This window comes from Anarrhichthys ocellatus, unplaced genomic scaffold (genome assembly GCF_004355925.1).
Source record: "Anarrhichthys ocellatus isolate YVR2014 unplaced genomic scaffold, GSC_Weel_1.0 scaffold59, whole genome shotgun sequence".
Lineage (NCBI taxonomy): Eukaryota > Metazoa > Chordata > Actinopteri > Perciformes > Anarhichadidae > Anarrhichthys > Anarrhichthys ocellatus.
The window spans coordinates 803,979-823,279 of NW_022280089.1; the positions used below are offsets into that span (position 1 = coordinate 803,979).

The 19,301-nt window shown below is 43.5% G+C and overlaps 1 protein-coding gene across 1 annotated transcript; it reads left to right on the plus strand.

Moving 5' to 3' along the window:
• The first annotated feature begins 62 nt into the window (after nt 1-62).
• On the plus strand, nt 63-18,255 carry wscd1b (WSC domain containing 1b). The gene is made up of 9 exons (XM_031871624.1): nt 63-289; nt 1,367-1,995; nt 10,834-10,948; nt 11,972-12,156; nt 14,588-14,709; nt 15,277-15,466; nt 16,538-16,702; nt 16,796-16,996; nt 17,204-18,255. Exons 2-9 carry the CDS (start codon nt 1,599-1,601, stop codon nt 17,554-17,556), a joined length of 1,728 nt encoding a protein of 575 aa, XP_031727484.1. The 5' UTR covers nt 63-289; nt 1,367-1,598; the 3' UTR covers nt 17,557-18,255.
• Nucleotides 18,256-19,301: the final 1,046 nt, after the last annotated feature.

Genomic DNA, 19,301 nt, shown 5'->3' on the forward strand with positions numbered 1-19,301 from the left:
TCTCTCTCTCTCTCTCTCTCTCTCTCTCTCTCTCTCTCTCTCTCTCTCTGTCTCTCTGTCTCTCTCTCACCAACACATACTTGCTTTATATCGCCTTGCCAGCCTTTCAGAGTGACGGAGAGCAGGCAGCACTGTCTGACACAGAGAGAGAGAGATTATATAACACCAGCTCTGGGAAATGCTGGAGAGCTGAGGGGACCTTCGCCGGACAGCAATGGGGGAAATACAGACATCATAACGGCCGTAAACTGATAAGTAATCGCGCAACAAGGATGCCGAGCATCTGAAGGTAAGCCGCACGTTCACACAGCCTCTGTACTGTAAATGTTGGAGGCACACTGAAGGGGGGGGTTAAGATGGAAGACCTCGGATTCTTAAATTGCTTGGGTGATGCGTGTTTACTCCCGCTGTTTATTGATTCAGCTTTCAACACCCCTATTCGTCCCTCGACTGGGAGTGTTGATTATGTTCACGGTCATTTGTATTTGCGGGAAAACAGAAATTGGGAGTTGAACACAACTTGGGTACTCGGATTTGATCCGAGACTCATCGTGCAAACTGTTGCTTCAATCCTCTGGAGCACTACCGCACCCCTACTTTTTGTGTCTGTGTGTGTGGGGGGGCACGAGAGACCTGACACAAAAAGTAGAGCCCAAGGGTACGAAGGTGTGTGATGAGCCACCGATGCGTGAATGGATATGGTCGGCGTCTATTGAAGGGGTGTGCAGACATAGCTAATGTACCGTGGGCACCTCTACAGGCTGGAAGTAAAAATCAGCTCACAAGAGAGGCCATCATGACAGAAAAACAAAACCACTTCACTGCTCCTCTTCTGTCAGTGTATCAGGGGATGTTTTACATCCCAATTATTCAGAAATCTTCAACATCTCATCCTTGCCTGTTTCCTTTTTTTTTACTCATCACTTATTAATCTCTCCACAGATTGTCTGCATACTGCTATAATAATCCTCATTTCATAAGGCAGGTTGTTATTTGTTATTATCACATGATGTCATCTGACTGTAATAACTGAAATACTGGCATGTGCAAATTGATCTGAAATTGAATGAAATCCAAAGCCATTTTAGTAAAGGTTGGTGTCATTTGCCCCCCTTTCAAATACAATTAAATAGAATTGCAGAACACAAGTTGAAGTAGGGTTTTGAATGAGAAACAAATGGCAGAGAGGGACCAACGCAGCAGCAGACACTAAGGGATGTGTTGCAAGAGGCTGCAAGACAGAAACACAAGCCAATATGTCAACATGAGCTGTGCATCGAATCCCCCAGGCATATACTTCCCTTATTGTGCTCAGAGAAAAACTCTTGCTTTAAATCCAGATTTGTTTTCTGTTTTTGTGCCTCAGCTTTTCCCCAGGGATCATCCTGGAGTCTCTGCCCCAAGCCTTGGATTTTAAGCCCCTCTCTGTTGTGACACATCCATTGTTCCACTGCTGCTATTGGACGATGAAGGGCCAATGCCTTCCACATCACCAGATGCTGCAGGTCTTTCCGCCATCATGAAGTCGTAAGTCGGTTACCCATCTTCTCCCTAGTCCCTGACATGGCCTTCCACTGAGGACAGAGAGACGGTTAAACATGACGGCGCCTCACTACAGGCTGCACTGCCTCTTGAAGCGCGCTCAGATGCTGCTGCTCTGCCTGGGCATCGCCTATCTGATGGCGGGCAGCATTCTGCTCCTGCAGCGCTCCAGTGTCAGGGTGGCCCAGCCCAACCTCGCCGGCCTGCCGCCACTGCTGGCCCTCGCCGCACCCCCCACCGTCCTCAGGGCCTGGGCGGGCCTGGGCGTGAGGGCGCGTACGAGATGGGCCGCCGCAGTTCAGCCCGCATCCGGAGGGGGAGCCAAGGCGGGGCGGCACTGGCCCGCTTCCCAAAGCCTGGGGGTGCAACACTTGCACCGCCGCTGGTTTCACAGTCTGCTGCCAGAGAGCCCAGAGCAGAGAGTCCCTCTCCACAGGAGCAGCAGACATAAAGGTAAATAACTACGCACATTCAATACGTACAACTGAACACTAGTGTGGGTTAGGAATTCTAGAAACATGGTTTGTGATATTTGTTGAAATTCTCTTTACATATGTATGCACTCTCGCTTTCATTGGAAAAGGGGTTGGATCACTGGGATTATTTTTAAATTCTAGCGTACTCTTTCTGGTTTCTCAAGATTACCGACCCTATAGCTTTGAAGTTCAGTCTGAAGAGTTGGACTTGTCTCCACCTTGAGTTGACACCGTCCCGTCTTTAGTCCAGTTCTTTTCTGGAGTAATACTGAGTTGTAACTTAATAATCTTTCCTTATAGCTAACTGGCCAGCAGCAAAAAGTAGCTGGTGGTAATGCTAACATGTGACCACTGCTTGCCCTATTTACATTCATTAGTGTGCCAGTGAGATGTTAACAAGATGTAAGAGGCAGTCAACTGTATTAACCAGCTGACCATGTGGATACAAAATTAATATTCTTCACCACAACTGCACAGAAATGAACCAACACTGTAAAGTTGTGCTACTTGTTGTCTGCTTTTCCAAACCTTAGGGACTCTCCGTACGGCTGCTAAAAGACAGTTGACCCGACAGACTTGTGGTTGCGTGGCCTCGTCACAGCATCTGGTGTGGTTTTTGCCAATCGTTAACTGACCAAATAGAGCCAACTCTGTGCACATCTATTGCTATGAAACACAAGCAGGGTCAGAGAGAAAAAGCACTCAGCTTCGACACAATCACGCTGATCTGAAATAGAGCAGAGGATGAGCGAGATTGAAATATCCTGGGTGAAGACATGTTGACGGAGTCGATGGTTTTCCTGGTGAATAATATATGAAGGAGTGAATACACAAGTTTATATTCTGTTTTGTGATTTACCATTTTAGCTCAGGTGGCCTGGAGCCGAGGTAATGCGCTCTCTGCACAGAGGCTCCGTGGCGCACTCACAACAGGCTTCATTGACATTTCACAAACAGATAATCATGACCTTAGAACATTTAGACAGCCGTCATTATACATTTATATGACATTTTACTTGTGGGTGCTTCAGATCTTGTAGATGAGGGAAAGTGCTCACTGATCCTTACTGAAGGCAGGCAGGCATCGAAGTAGTTTCTTGGAAATAAATGAGTAATTACAAAGATAAAAATGATATAATTCCTCACTTGCCCTCGCTGTTAAGGAGCCTTCACTGTTACTTGACTGCTGGAGATTTACTCTGTTGTTTCACACTGCCCGTCAGTGTCTTTCCCATTTTGTGGAAATGATCAATACAATGGAATTACCTCCGGTGGAGCATTTGTTCTTCCAGCTCATTCTTGAAAAGCATCATACAAAAGCTCTTAATCCTTCTTTTAAACAGACACTACACAACCAGTCAGTCACTAAGAAGGGTTTAATACAGATGAGAAACGTTGGGAGGCAGGGATGAGATCAGTTTCAGTTTCTTTTGAAAAGTATTACCCAGGACCAGTGGTGGGCCGTCAGGGCCTGCAAGGTCTTCTCTGCTGGCCTAAACAGAATCACAAAGTTATAGCTGTTTTATAATTTCGTCATTTTTCTTAAATACACTACATGTATTATAATTTATCAAAATATTTTTCCCATCTTATTTTCTCATTGCACAGCTACTGTCTTCCTCAGTTGCTCTGCTTCCAGTGCAGCTTGTTTTAAGTAGTGCTTTTATCCAATCAGATCTCACCTCTGTGTCTCTAGGTAAGAACAGAGACCCAGGCCTGCAGACTCACAAGTGAATCCCTTTGCAGTTTAAATGAATGGGGACGATATTGTTGATTGTCATATTCTTCAACCAATCAGATCTTTAGTTTGACATGTTGGGCGTATTCTTTGACGTGTCAGAGCCTGCTAGCTGGCCTACAACTACGTCAGCATTAACATGCAGCTCAGTTTCCAGGTGCAGCACTTCAGTGAGCTGCAGCGTGTGCTGTGATTGGTCAGTGGGCGAGCACGTGACTATTGTGAAACAAAACTTAAAGTAGCCATCAGAGGCTTAGTCGGAGTAGTAAGAGTTCAAATTGAAAGATATGGAAGAAATTATGACATTTTTTGCATTTGCTTGGTGTAGATTTTTTTTTCAATGGCTGAAGGAGGAGGAACGGATTTGTGAGTTGGGATTTAACCGTTGGATTAAACTCTTTGTCAACAAAGAAAGGAGGATGGAGTTTGTCTTTAAGTGAACAGCATTTGGTAAGTCAACTGCATTTGTTTTTTTACATCTAATATCTGAATGGCCCTTGAGTGTGTAGGTGTTCCACTGCAGGTTTGCTGGATTGATTTGTTATGCTCTGTTGTCATATGAATATATGTGACTCGTTCTTGTGAGTTTGTTGTTGTCATTGTGTTAATTATATCGATTTGGACTATATGCATTGTCCGCTAATGACGAAGTATACCGTCATGCGCAGAGTTATTGTTTGTTAAGCTAGTTTAGCCTAGCCTCCCAGAAGTGCGGGGCCTCAGCTGCTTTTTGTTTTGGTTTTTTTGTTCCGGGTTGAGAGGTCACAAAGCCCGTTGTCTCCTACGTGAGCGCAGTCCACCGAAACCATTATATTTCCCACAATTTAAGCTTCTGCATTTTCCAAATGCACTAGTATTATTCAAACGTATTGTTCTATTTTCGTAAGCCTCGTACCAAACGGTTTTAATACAAATACGTCTATTGTTACACCCCTAGAAACAAATAACCGTAGCTGTGGCGCCATCATGAGGTTATTAGGTGGTGTTTCAGCTGCAAGACTGAAGGCCCAGGTATAAAATGCACGGCCCGCCACTGCCCAGGACACAGAATGAAATGACCCAGGTATATTGTGCCATATGCTCCGAGAAGACGAACCGGTGGAAGGTTTCAAAGAAGAAGCAGAGGGCCCACTACTTGTGATTCATAACCCTCTGGTACAGTACATCATTAAACAATAAGCTCTCAGTTTCAGTCAGGGCCACAAGTTGATTCAGTTGACAGAAAATTAACTATTCTGATAATTGATCAATGTGTTGAAGCAATAGACATTTTGAGAAATACACTTATTTGCTTTCTTGCTGAGAGTTAGATGAGAAGATCGATACTACGAAGCTTTGGTTCCATCCAGTAGGCCTAAATATGAGGCTAATGTCAGCAGCTTGTTAGCTTAGCTTAGCATAACGACTGGAAACAGCCAGCCTCCCTCTGTCTAAGGCTTAGAAATCCACCTACCAGCACCTCTAAAACGTACTCATGGACGCGTTAGATCAGTTTGTTTCATTTTTCCACATCACTGCGATATTGCAGGCAACCGGCAAGGACTTTAGGAAGTCACTGCTCCCAGCCAAGAAATCGTCTCTAGCACGTAACGTTCCATAAAACCACCACGTGTCGCTTTTACTTTAATCAAACACTAAAGATATAACATGTTACTTTTAAAAGTAGGCAGATTTTGTTGCCTTTCGACAGAGCCACGCTAGCCTTGTTTCCAGTCTTAATGCTAAGCTAAGCGTCTACTGACTGTAGCTTCACATTTGATTTGATTTTGATCTCGTAATCGTCTAACTTACAAATAAATGAATAAAGAAATGTATGTACAGTTTCATCATCAGTGAAAACAATCGTTTGCCTGAGTCATAGTTACAATGTTACCCCAATGTCACATATCCTTTGTGATGTATCTCCAGTGGTTTGAGAGGCACTTTCTTGCTTAGTAAAATAAAGGCAGGGCACTGAAGAGAACACTTAATGGTTAAGTGTTTCTCATCACTGTGAGTCAAGTACAAATGATAAGGTGCTAAATCAGGACTATTCAGCCCCAGTATGCAGTCATTAAACAGCTCTCACCCATGCAACACAATCTTGTTATCCGGGTCTCTCAGCTGAAGCTATAACTGTCCCGTATTCATTTTTTATCATAACCTAAAAACATAGACAAATATTTCTGATAAATTCCTTTAAATTTGGTTATGAAAGAATTGTGAACAAGCGATTTAGTGGGAATTTCATTATGTACAATTATACCTGTCAATGCTCTCTTGTGGACAAATCACTGTTCCTAAACTGCTTCAAAAATATCTTTGTTATTTCTGGACTGCAATTACTCTATATCTAAATGCTGATGCATACCATAGGCTGGTACCTATACATCTGTGTATGCCTATACTGTACATCTGTTAGGCCTTACTCCAGACTACAAAGGATTGAAAGATAGAATATCATCATGCTATGCATATTTAAAACTAGTGTTTGTAATAAAATATGGCTAGGTCTTTGGTTTGCTTTTCAATCTTTATGTTTCCACTGTTTTATTTTAAAAAGTCTTTATTCCATCTCTTTTTCGCGGACTACTTTGACACACAGCACATAGCAGTAATAACAGTACACAGCTAGGTGGAAAGGTTTGCAAACGCATTTTTCATTTTCAGATAATCATAGATCCGTGAGCCCTGCCTTTTCAAACATTTTATAATAAAAGTATGAGATGAATAACACTTTGTGACTTTGTGCCTCGCAGGGATGCGTCACAACAATTCCTTGATATGTAAAGTACACATCAGCACTACGGCCAGAGATGTGCAGCAGGATCAGAAGTAAGACATATGGCCGGGCTTGCACAGTGGGAGCCACACTCTCTGTGTGGATATTGTCTCCATAGTTTTTTATGTTGTCTGTGTTGATTCCTCTGCAAAGCTTTTAGGTAGTCAGAAAGGGAAAAGAAAAATATTAACAGGGCCGAGGGAGGGTGGTTATGTTATCTGAGATTAAATTGGTATAATTATGAATAAAAAATCACAAATTTGCAATATTTTAAAGTCATATACAGTACCTGCCATCTGAATTTTGTTGTTATAATAACAAGGACGGCCTCTGGGCGAACCAAAGGTCCTGAAAAGATACATACACATCTTCTTTTTACGTTCTTTCTGTGTTCTATAAACATAAATGAATAGTTATATTGTAAAGGTTACAGGACAGTAGAGAAAAAACACTTCAATCTTTTACTACACAAAGGCTTCTGTCTTTTATTTGAGCAAAGCTAACACTAAAACCCACCGTTGAGAAGAAGAGAGTCCGAACACACTGCGTTACCGTGTGTAACTGTTAGTGTGAAGGAGAAACTACACAGAAAAGGCACACAACATACCTGCTTGTGTTGAACACATTACGACTAATTATGTCATTTGATCCTGATACACGGCCCTTATTGTTCATCACAATCATTTCTTCTCTATTTATACATACAGTTAATATTCTCTCTCTAAAAAAGACCCTATAATTGAACATCAGTCAAAGATGAGACAGCGAGCACAGGGTTCTAAAAGCAGCGGTATTCAATTAAAGTTCAACGAGGTCCAGTTAGAGAGAATTTCCTCATTAAAAGTCCAGAACATCACAGTAATGTCTAACTTGTTCTGTGATTTAGTCCCATATATATTAAAGGGGCCGAGTAGTTGTATTAACGTCTGTATGTAGTCAACAGCTGACTGTCAAATCAAATAAAGAAAGTTCAATTGAATAACACCTCAACAATATTTATTGTCAGATATCAAATTTAACTGGATGAATTATAAATAATACATACTCTGATGATAAATAAATGTTATTAGGACTGGATTCAAAAAATGAAATACATAACAGAAAGCTTTTGAAATATGTTTATCTTAAAATAAAGGACTTCATTTTAGAAAATATTATTTAACTGAATTGTCCTGCAGCTTTAAATTCAGTTCATTCAGGGTGAAGTGATGTCACCCAAAAAAGCCTCCATATTATATTCTTGTCATCTTCTAATAATCGTCACATTCTCTGAATATATGAGACAAACTGGTTTTAATCTGTTCGCATGAAGAATTAACATATATGTCCATTCTTGGTTAAAGACTCTGGTCTCTCTGGTCTCACTCACCACTTTTTCTCTTCTCTCTTCATGTGAAATAACTTCTCTGATTCACGTATTGTGTGTGTAAATCTCACTCAAGTCGGGAAGTGTATGAGAATACACACATTTGATTGGCTGAGCAGCATCATGTGATGTGATTTACAACGCATGTAATTGGTCGGTGTGTTTCCTGGACCGCTGAACGAGCCGTAAAGGCTGGAAAGGCTGCGCCGGTTGAAATAGAAGCGCTCTGTGAAAATGTAATAATTCAAAATGATCTAGCGGTTTTAGGTCCAGGGTCCAGATACAGCGGTGTATGGGTCCGGACCCGTACCGCGGTCCGCCTATTAGTGACTCGTGGTTTAAAGGTTCACATAACATCTCTGCTTTCTTTGTTATACAACCTTTTTTTTATGGAAAGAACAATAAACTGTTTTATCATAGTTTGTTGAATATATTTTTAAGTGACAAATGTACTGTTTACATCATCCCTACAGGAAAGCTATGCACTTTAACATTTTAATACTTCTATTACAGATATTTATAGTGTCTTTGAAATGTTATCCTTTATAAATCTTTATATTTAACTCTATTCTTATTATCTTTGCCCATTAGACTTTTATGGATAGATTGAGTCTTTATATGCTTTATATTATTATTATCATCATCATTTCATTGTATCTGTCCCACAAACCAAACCCTTGTACATCTTCTGACGGATTTAGTCACAGTCACTGGGTATTTCAGGTTGTTCAATATCAGGAACCCTGCAGAGATGATCTGACCCAGACCGGGGGTCAGACCAGCCTACCACGTGTTGAGACCCCTCAGCTGCAGTTTGTATGGCTCTCCTCTGCAAGGATACTATAGACCCAGTGAGACAGTGAACCCTCCTCAGCCCACTCTAAAAGGACACACACAGTGCACATGTCCCATGTCCTCGTATTCGGCCATCCTCGTCATTAGTCTCCATCCAATCCTGTGGGGAGGACTCGGCTCCAGCACGGCATTCTGTCTCAGTGTTTAAGAAAGCAACACAGTGTCAGGCCTAAGTGCAGTCATTTCTATCATGTATGGGATCTGGGGCCTGCTTCCCTCCATTAACTGTCAGCCGCAGCTGCTTGAGGCATCTCCTTCACTTTGATTAAAGCAATGACCTGCCCCCGCTGCATGGATGAGGGGCTGGGGGGGGGGGGGCTCACCTTAGGTGATGCCTCTTGAGATGCTCCCTGCCACAGACTTTGGCAGAGCCCCGGTCTCTTAGTGCTTTCAGGGAGCAGCCGCTGGAGTTCTCTAGTGGTTGTCTCCCGAGGCGGCTGGCGGCTCAGCCTCGCCCAGCACAATGCGCTGGACGGGCTTCAGAGGACATCGCAGACTGATTGAATCACAAATTCGATATAGCGATGCTCGGGCTGCCAGGAGATTTCACGGTCCGTCGCTTGCGTCCATCTCGTCCGTGCACCTTGCTTCCACTTCTCTACAGTCCTCCCAGCACTTCTTTTTAAATCCTCTTTGGCCAGTTGGCATCAGTTTATTTTTATGTGGGTAGTAAACATAAAAAAGCTGAATCCTCGGAGTCCTTGAAACCTTTAAAACATCCATCAATACAAATTCACAAAGCCTGTGAAATAAACCAAAAGGCCAACATTGGGGGAATTATGCACTCACCAAAACCAGACTCTATTGTTCGCAACATACACTTCTCGAGTGAGTAAGAACATCTAGTATATAACCTAAAAATATAACCGTCTCAGACCCAAGGGGCGAGATGTAAATGAAGTCTGCACACAAAAGAAATGCATATGCTGCCCTCCACACAGACACTGGTATTTCAAAAGAAGACTTTTATGTGTCAGCTGAGCTGATTTTGATGTAGCAATGTGGCAAAGACAAGGATAACATCAAAGGCTGAATTTGGTTGACGGTTTATATGGAGCCTTAATCTTGTCAGCACATCATAATAGTCTGTCAGAGCCGATTATGCGTTACATCCTCCTTTCTACAGGAGTGGTTGTTATTCGAGTGCAAGTCAATAGGTTCCCTGTAACGTAGGAATGAGAATCATCTATATTGGATGGTAAATTAGGGTCTCGTCATGTTATGAATTAGTTGAATATCATGGCTCACAATAACTGTGAGTAAGTGATGATGCACTGGCACCGTTTGAGGATGCTGCCAGTGCCAGAGTTAAGACAGAGGAAGTCTGGTTTACATCTAAATTACGGCTAATTGTGGATGCGCGCATTGTGCTCATGTGCATCAGTAAAACGTATCACATGGAACAAAGTGCATTTAGAAATATCTCCAGCCGCGACAGCAACGCTGGTGTTTTCACCCTGTAATTCTGAGTCAAAATGAAGGCCGTGTTGGAAGATGGGTGAGGTGCCAGCAAGGTGGCCGAAAGCAGGGGGGGTAAGAAGGGGGGAATTTGGTGCCATGGCACGGCACAGCCGAATTATCGGAATTCATTCAAATTCTTTCTTTTCTTTTTGGTAAACGTGCTCAGAGTCTAAGAATAAACCTGAGAACTGACTTCATATTTGATGTAATACATGTTGTGTTAGGGCTGCAACTGCTCATTGTTTTCGTGTTCAGTGAAATTGTCAATTAGTTTGATTGATGGATCATTTAGTCAATAAAACGTCCCATTGCTATTTCCCAGAGCCCAAGGTGACACCTTCAAACTGCTTTATTATGTCCGACTAACGATGCCAAAACCCCAACGGTGTTCAAGTAACATTCAAATAAAACGAAGGAAAAGAAGCAGCTCCTTATGCTTATGAAACAAAGAATGTTTCATATTTTGTCTTGACAAATTATCTAAAGGATTAACTGAATATCTAATACATTTGTTTTGTTGACAAATTGTTGTTGTAATCTCAAGCACACTTTTCAAATTGACACTTATCTATTGCAACTTGCTGAGCTCCTTTACAGGGATGTTTTTCACTCAATGCTTTTCTCTCACATGCAGGGACCTACATGGGCTGCTTTCTGCACAATGCCACTGCTCGTGCGCTGGGAGGAACCATGCTTTATGACCTGCGCAAAATGACCAGTTCTCTGTGTCAAGACACCTGCTCAGAAAGGTAATGTGTTCGTGGCGGGCTGCCGTGAAGGGGCCACAGAGGGCCTGCTGTTTGAGTAAACGCTTTGGATCTCAGTCTCCTCCATGAATGCCTCCTGTGTTTGGAGCCAGTGGAGAGCCAGGTGGCTGGATGACAGTAAAAGATTAGGGGGGGGGGGGGAGTGAAGAGCAGGCCAGGACAGAAGGCTTGATCTATTGCAGAAGGAAGGAGGTGTGTGTGTGTGTGTGTGTGTGTGTGTGTGTGTGTTAGAAGCTGAATGAGCTGACTACAGCGGTTAGTGAATAAATCAGAGGTTAGATATGTGCTTTGCTGTGGCCGTACTGTGAATCTCCCTCGATTGGTTCGCTGTGAGCAGAGTTCGCAGCGTTGTAACGACCGTCCAAAGCTGCAAGGAAACAGGGTGAGGCAGTTGGGTTTTTCGTGGCAAACTCAACGAATTATTCCTCTAAATGTCATAGCAGTGAGGAAGCAGCGTAGCCCCGCTGAAACAGAACAGCAGGGGACAGATGGATGCAGTCAGACGGCCCCACTAACCCCCCGCCCTCCTCCACAATCCCCTGTCTGCATGGAAAGCAGTCGTGCTCGTTACCTTAGTGGGCCAATTACCGCAATGAGTAAAAAGTAAAAAGTCAAGGCAATTTATAAGGAAGCTTCAAAAGGACATATATGAAAAGGTCAACTCTGTCTTTCCCAAGGAGGGAGGATAAAAAGAGAGGATGAGTCACAACAGCCTTGATATGTAAAGTACAGATCAGAGGTGACCGCAGTTCAGTTTTGGAAAAAAAAGGCATCGCACAGTCAGATGAGTGCAGAGAGAGAAGCACTGACGAACATTACCGGGAACGGGCCACGCTGTAGATTTAATGCTGAGAACTCTGAGTTAAATGATGAGTTGGAAATGTTAACTAATGTCCTGTGGAATGGCTTAGCCTGAGGGCAAGAGCTTGAGGTGATGCATTGCCCCTGGCTAGGGCATTAACTGTGTTTTTATCTGTGTGTGTGTGTGTGTGTGTGTGTTTATAGCGGGTACCAGTTTGCAGGTCTGGAGTTTGGAGCCGAATGCCACTGCGGGAACCGGATCAGTAGCACACGGGCCCCCGAGGAGGACTGCGGCCTGGTGTGTCGGGGTGAGAGGGGGTCTCCCTGCGGAGGCGTGGGCCGACTCTCCATTTACAAAGTGGAGGAGCAGCTGCCAGGTCACAGAAAATGTGAGTTCACTTCCCTCAGAGAAGATGCGGTGCTGTTTGCTATTTATTCTCTACATGAGCTGCTGTGTTGGTGCAGACGAGTGAGAAAACTTAAATTCTCAAAATGAAATAAACTCTGTCAACAGAATGCTGCGTCAGTCAAAGAAACGGTGCGCTGCTCGCACATATATGTATGTAGTGCAGGGATAAAAGCTGTTTCTCACAAGTGCAAAGCGAAAATGCGTTGCAGGGTATATAGAAAATCTGCATGCTTTTTTTATTGTTTTAAAATATAAAAACAGTTTAATATACCTTCAAAGAGAGCCAGGCTAGCTGTTTCCAGTCCTTGGGCTAAGCTAACCAGCTGTTAGCAGTAACTAATATTGTTCACTCCACACAACAAAAACCCATCAAGACAGAGAATGTCTCAGGTGCTAACGTTACCTACACAATACATAAAGTAATCGGACCCCAAATTTGATGCTAATGCTAGCTGTTGTGGCTAGCCCCAAACCGTGACCAACGTATATGGTATGGGCAATCTCAAGCCATATATTAATACTACATCTATCCTTTATTTGGTTGTTGAAGTGGTCGTCGCAGTGTTTGTCCTACAATGTTAGGCGTCTGTGCTTGGTGTGAAGCGGCTTCAGGTCTGGCCAAAACCAGACCTGAAGCAATTGTTGAATTAATCCTTCCAACAAATACCGCCTGTGTAACCAAGACCTTACACATTCCTCTGAGCTCCACTGTTGTCCAAAAACTATTAAAAAACACACCAGTGAGTCACACATACACCATCCAGAAATACTCACTAGTTACACAACATTTTTAAACCACGACATGCTTTTATAGGGATTGTTTTTATTGTGTTTCAACTTGTTTTATTATAAATTTGTATATTCTGTACAGCACTTTTTTGCTTTATTTGGTCATGATCTAGTTTTTCCTTTCACTGTGGCAACCCCGATAGAGAAGAACATTTAAAAAATAGAAAGCCACTTAACACACAACACATACATTCAGCTTGATGTAAATTATGGGATAAATATGAACTGAAGTAAGTGGCTGCAATAATATGGGCCTATTCTGAAATCTCTTAGTTTTAGGCTGTGTTGCTAGGCAGATTTTCAGATGACAGCTAACTTCCCCTCAATGTGAGCCAAGTGGTTTTCACCGTACAGTCTAATTTGACTTCTTTTGGTCGTCTCAGACTGTGATGCAGGCTGAGTAAAAGATTAATCTCTCCGTCGCTGCTCTGACACTCATTATATCTGTCTGATGTGCACCTGGACAGCTCTCATGTCCCGGATAGCTACCATCAACCAGTCTTAGTGATGTATAGACATAGACCGTACATTGCAATACCCTTGGTCTGTCCTCGAAACACCCCGGGGTGTTGCAGCACCCACTGCACTAGAGCACTAAATGTGTATTAATCCAAGGCTGAAAATAGTCCCCAACAAATGGACTACTTATTCCTATATTTGAGACCAGTTTGCTTAAAAATACAGAGCCCAGCTGCTTTAGCAAATGTACAGAGCCTTTCGTAAAATCTAAAGACATTATTGTGAGAAAAAACAAATTCAAAGTCTTTGTGTTCAAAATGAATTCCGTAGAGTACACAGACATATAGAACATGACCAGCCCTATGCTTGATGTCTTTGTCATCTCTGATGTCTCGAGCTTGTTGGATTTCCCTTCATTACTTCTTCTTTTTAGTGGCAAAAATGCTCAGAATGTAAAATAGTTTGGGCAAAGTGAGAGTAATGTGCAACCTAACACTTGATTGATTGGACTGTGGAGTTTATAGACTGTGTATCACAGAATACACCTTGTTTGCAGGGAGCATGACACACATAGCTCTTGGTGCACCATGATTTCAGCTACTGTGCATTTCATTGAAAACAGCAACATGTATGTGACTCCGCTGTTAGAACTTTGTATGTGCCTTAATAATCAAAAACATAATAATGTAACCAATTCATCAGTACTGATTAAACATGAACATTTCTCTTACAAGAACGGTTTTCTGTATTTTTAAGATAGAGTATGCGCCACATTATTGATGTTGGCAAGGTCAAATATATTATATAAGGAGTTTATACCATATCCAGTATTAATATTCATGGTTAGTGGGCTGGGTGTCTCTGGAGATTTGCAGCTGAATTGTGAATGTATTATACACCAGAATACAGTTAAGTATAGGAATGTAATTATTAGGGCAGAAACACTTTGAGACGGAGCATTTAAATTCAACCCTGATGTCGATGTAACTCTATTTTTAAAAATCTGACAATTCATTTCTAAGTAAACCCTCTATTTGCGCTCATCAGTGAATACATTATTTAAATTCTAAGTGCTGGTTTATGCAGCTGAATCCTGTCAAATCCATTCTTGTTCACCTTCCACTAGTGTGCAACTATTGTCTTGTGTGTCTGTCTACTTCCAGTCAGAAATGTTCACTACCGCGGTTGCTTCAAGTTGACGAAGAGCACCATTGGCACCTTCCCCATCGACTCCTTTCAGCCCAACCTAACCACGCAGTCCTGCATCGAGACCTGCACAGACAAGGTTGGAATTAGGCCTCTGAAATGATGGACCTGATGATCAACTTATTGCAAGTAGCTTTCTGTTTCTTCCAGGAGATGAGACTCCGTAGCTCAGAGAGCTGTCTCCCCTCCCAGGAGGGCACATGAGCGCAGAGCTCCTTGGATTTTGCTGAATATTAAAGGTTTAATGTGCCTCTAATGAGAAGCAGATAGTCTGGATTCTGCACTGACATCTTACTGGATGCAGCTGCGTCTCCGCCGAAAAACAGAATAACAGAATTGGCTGGTAGAAATATTGCACCATCAGGTGATGATTGCATTGTGATTAATTCTCACAGTGGTGTGTGTGTGCATGTGATTATGCACAACTCTTCTAAAATGTTTACTGGCGTCGGTCCTTGTACTTTGACACTGAGCATTTGCTCACCTGGAAAAGTGAGAAAAAATAATGAGGCATGGAGTGATGCCCACTCTCCCACTGAACTGAGCTGACAGGTGACCCACGGACAGAACACACGTCTTTGGAAAGAAAAGTAACTGTGATGAGTCATAGGAAGACACGGAGAACATTTGTGCTTTTGGTTTGCAGGAGCTCCCGTTGGCTGTGTTCAAGAAGCCCCACTGTTTCTGTACGTGGACGTCGTCTCTTTTCAGTCTCAACCAGCAGTCTGACAAGCAGCAGTGTGTGGAGGACACTGGGCTGAATCACACCGCCAACTCCACAGCCACGGTGCCCACTGAGCATGCCCACTACCAGGTGTATCACACACCTGTGCTTGGTGAGATAACAATCATCTGCACTTATTGAAATCACAGTCACAGTGATCAACCGCTTATTAAAAATCTTGGGACAGAAGCATTTCTATACAGAAGCTGTTTAGCTAAATACGAGATTGGAGTATTTCTTTTGCCTGTTAACGTCGCTGAGCAGACGGCTCGCAGCTAACGGTGCTAACAGTGCAAACTACAGCAACAATGCTGACTGAGCTAACAGGGTTTTCCTGAGGGGGAACCAGAGGGTGGGTGCTACGCTCCTACGACGACGTTATCAGCTGTAAACTCTGTATGAAAGCAGTGCAGAATAGCGGCCGACGGCTAACCTGTGGGGCACGCTCACATGCACATTCTCCCTCACATGCACTAACATTCACTAATAGCACGACCTGGCTATGTGAACAAAACAAGGAGAAGCTCTGATTACAACACACGGAGAGGGAGAGACTTCATTCACTGCTCAGGCAGACAATACCCCACTATATCTTTACATAGATAACCGTTGTGTGATGCTATATTAATGCTCTAAATCCCCTTTATATTGCACCTTTACATAATTTGCTTCCAGCTATCCAGTAGTCCGCTTGAAGTGTTTATTTTGGGTCTTATCATCCAAAACATTTTAAAACTACATTTTAAAACTACATTGAAAAACGTAGCGTCCTCGTGAGCTCATGACAAAAACGAGCCATCAAGATGCAGCAGGTAAACTGTTCCTCGGGGCTGCATTGTGGAGTCTACTCCGACGAGGAGAAACAGTCATGGCTGCTAGTGACGGAGAGAGAACAAAAAGCAGCTGTGGCTGAAGCCACCCTCAAAACAGCTGTACTGTGTTTTAAACAGCTGTACTGTGTTTTGACATGAGAAATAAAATTCAGTTAATAGCGAATTTGTCTGTTACAGTACTTTATATTCATGTAATATACAATACATATACAAATGTCAATTAGATGGTAATATGCTTGACAAATAAAGACAAAGAAATGTGATCACTAGAAGAGCTTTCCACTGAATTGTGATCGGGTGCATCTCTGCTTTGTTTTGTAACTAAAAGCGATAACGACCTCTCTTTCCAGACTCCATGTGCAAAGAGAGGATGTTTCTGCCGCAGAGATCCAGCTCCCTGGTGGCCCTTTCTAGTTTTCCTGGTGCGGGCAACACCTGGGTGCGACACCTGATCGAGCTTGTGACTGGCTACTACACTGGCAGCTTCTATTTCGACGGCACGCTCTACAACAGAGGTGGGGGAGGACAAAGGAGAGTTTGAGTGAGCGCTCGGGGACATACTGCCCTCGCAGCTGACCATTATCCATTATTTTATTCATTTGCACCAGGTTTTAAAGGGGAGAAGGACTACTGGAAGAGCGGCCGCAGCATCTGCGTGAAGACCCACGAGAGCGGTCAGAAGGAGATTGAGATGTTCGATTCTGCCATCCTGTTGATTCGAAACCCGTACCGCTCCCTCGTGGCTGAGTTCAACCGCAAGTGCGCTGGACATTTAGGACATGCCACAGACGCACAGTGGAAAAGCAACGGTAATGCTGTCCGGCTCTTTACTTTCACATGCACCGCAACCACCGTGATTCTTAGTTCCCAGGCTACCAAAAAAAGAGCATGCAAGTCAAAATAATTAATAAGTAATTAAGACATCAAAACATAAAATAGGGCAACAGTTGAGTCAAGCCGAACCGCCAGTGGAAATGAGGCTTAATGTCCCCAACTGTGCTGTCTTTCACCTGCAGAATGGCCAGAATTTGTCTCCAGCTACGCCCCCTGGTGGGCGTCCCACGCTCTCAGCTGGCTGAAGTTCGGACAGCGCCTGCTGGTGGTCCATTACGAGGATCTGCAGACGGCCCTTCTCCCTCAGCTCCGTGTCATCACAGCCTTCCTGAACGCCACCATGACGGAGGAGAGGCTGATTTGTGCCCAGAGCAACCAGGACGGTCATTTCAAACGCTCGGGGGCCTCGGGGCCCTCCTTTGACCCGTTCACTCCCAACATGAGACGGATGATCGACCCCTTTATTCATTCTGTCGACCAGGCACTGCAGAGGAGGAACTTTAGCGGACTTCCAGAGGAGTACCTTCCCAGATGATGATCTGACAAGGTCATGCTCTTAGTCCTTTAAATGACTGGTCCAGCTGGGGTTTAGCGAGAGAAAAGTTCTTCCTTGGGTGCTCCGTGGGGAACGGACACACGCTGGCTGATAAGTGGACCACCTGACTCTTTAATAAGCCAGACGTAACGTGAACGGCTGTAGAGTCATGGAAACACACTGGAGGTCACTGGAGGACACATGACAATCCATCGTGAAATCCAATGGCGAACAGAGCCGGAGGCCTCGGGGGCCGGGACTGCCTCTGTGAGAGCTGCACATGCGACGAATACTCAGACAGGATTTGACAGGATTTGTTGGCCTCTGGTTGGGATTATCTGGCGAAGTGCCTGACTGCACAAACACGAGTGGGTAAATCCTGGACGGACTCATTCGTTTGAAAGGGGCTTTCTGTGGCTCTTTATATTTTCACGTTAGTACATATATTGTGTTTTTAACATGCACCCATGTTCATAAAAAGGTCCTACTAACACAGATGAGCATTAGAATGAGCCAGATTACATTGAGTTTCTCTCTGGCTGCTACAGGTTTGCCATCATGGTGGACAAACGCCTCCAAGCTGCTGCGTGTGGCCGCAAGGACTCTCAATGCAACCAGTACATAGACTCAGACAAATGTTGATCACAATGGAACTGCTTTGGACTGTAAACTTTTATTTCATTAAAACGTTGAAGTCGTTTACTCTTGCATCACTTGAATGGGCCGAGGACCATCTCAACAGGTTAGTGAGGTCACCTGTTAGTCTGTCACAATGTAACGGACGGTCTTCAGAGTGGTCTCTGCAAGCTCAAACAGAGGCTAAAAGAAACACACTCCCTGCTCTCACTTTGCTAAGATATTGCAGATGTGCAGACCCACAGCTGTGATTGTTTCTGACTGTAGACTGGAAGAATAGTGCCACCTTATGGCTGCAGTGAAACAAGCATTAACGTTTCAGAGCGAGGCATGCACACCTTGATCTGCTTTCACTCTCTTGGTGCTTCAAAAGAAGAACAAGTGACTTATTGAATGTAGTCACCAGGTTTTTAGTATTGATATCTGAATAGCTAGATTACAAATAGAGGAATACAAAGATGTGTCACTGTATGACGAGAGGCACGATGTTAACAACACGTGCAGTAGTCTGCAACAAAAGCTTTTTTCATTTTGGTAAAATATCAAGGACACTCAAATAAAATCAATTCCAGGAAAACATCATAAGCTCTGGTCTCAAACCGCTCTCTGACACAGCGTCATCGAAACTGAACATTAAAGTTTCACAACAGATCCACTGCAGGGCTGTTATATTGGACTGCACAGGTTCCTTGATATTGTGTCCACCAACCGCTGTCACTGGGCCGAGGCAAGATTCCAGCTACAAGCCACAAGGTTAGAGTCCTCCTCCAGTTACAAGTGCCAACATTGAATGTTAAAGCAAAATCCGATCCCTGGAAGCAGCCTCAATCCCTGGATTCATGAGCTGGTTCACAACCCTGCTGTGAACTAGATCCCTGTGACACACAACTGCAGCACTGTGCAGAAGCATCAGCTGTGTGTGCTGGTCTCTACTGGACTCCTTATCCGCCCGTCAGAAACATCTGAACCAGAGATATGGTAGACCCTTGACTGCAAAGAGAATTCAATTTGTTTTTAATGTGGAAATTCAGAATTCCAAATCAAGAGTTCAGCTGCCATCCTACTCACAACAAACACAGAGAGTTCTGCATCTGTTGACAGGATCTCAA

Excerpts from the sequence above, each read along its gene's own strand:
- wscd1b (XM_031871624.1), top strand. The coding sequence starts at position 1,599 with ATGACGGCGCCTCACTACAGGCTGCACTGCCTCTTGAAGCGCGCTCAG. Across the intron at positions 1,996-10,833 it reads CAGGAGCAGCAGACATAAAG|GGACCTACATGGGCTGCTTT; the intron begins GTAAATAACTAC and ends TCTCACATGCAG. Across the intron at positions 16,703-16,795 it reads CGGCACGCTCTACAACAGAG|GTTTTAAAGGGGAGAAGGAC; the intron begins GTGGGGGAGGAC and ends CATTTGCACCAG.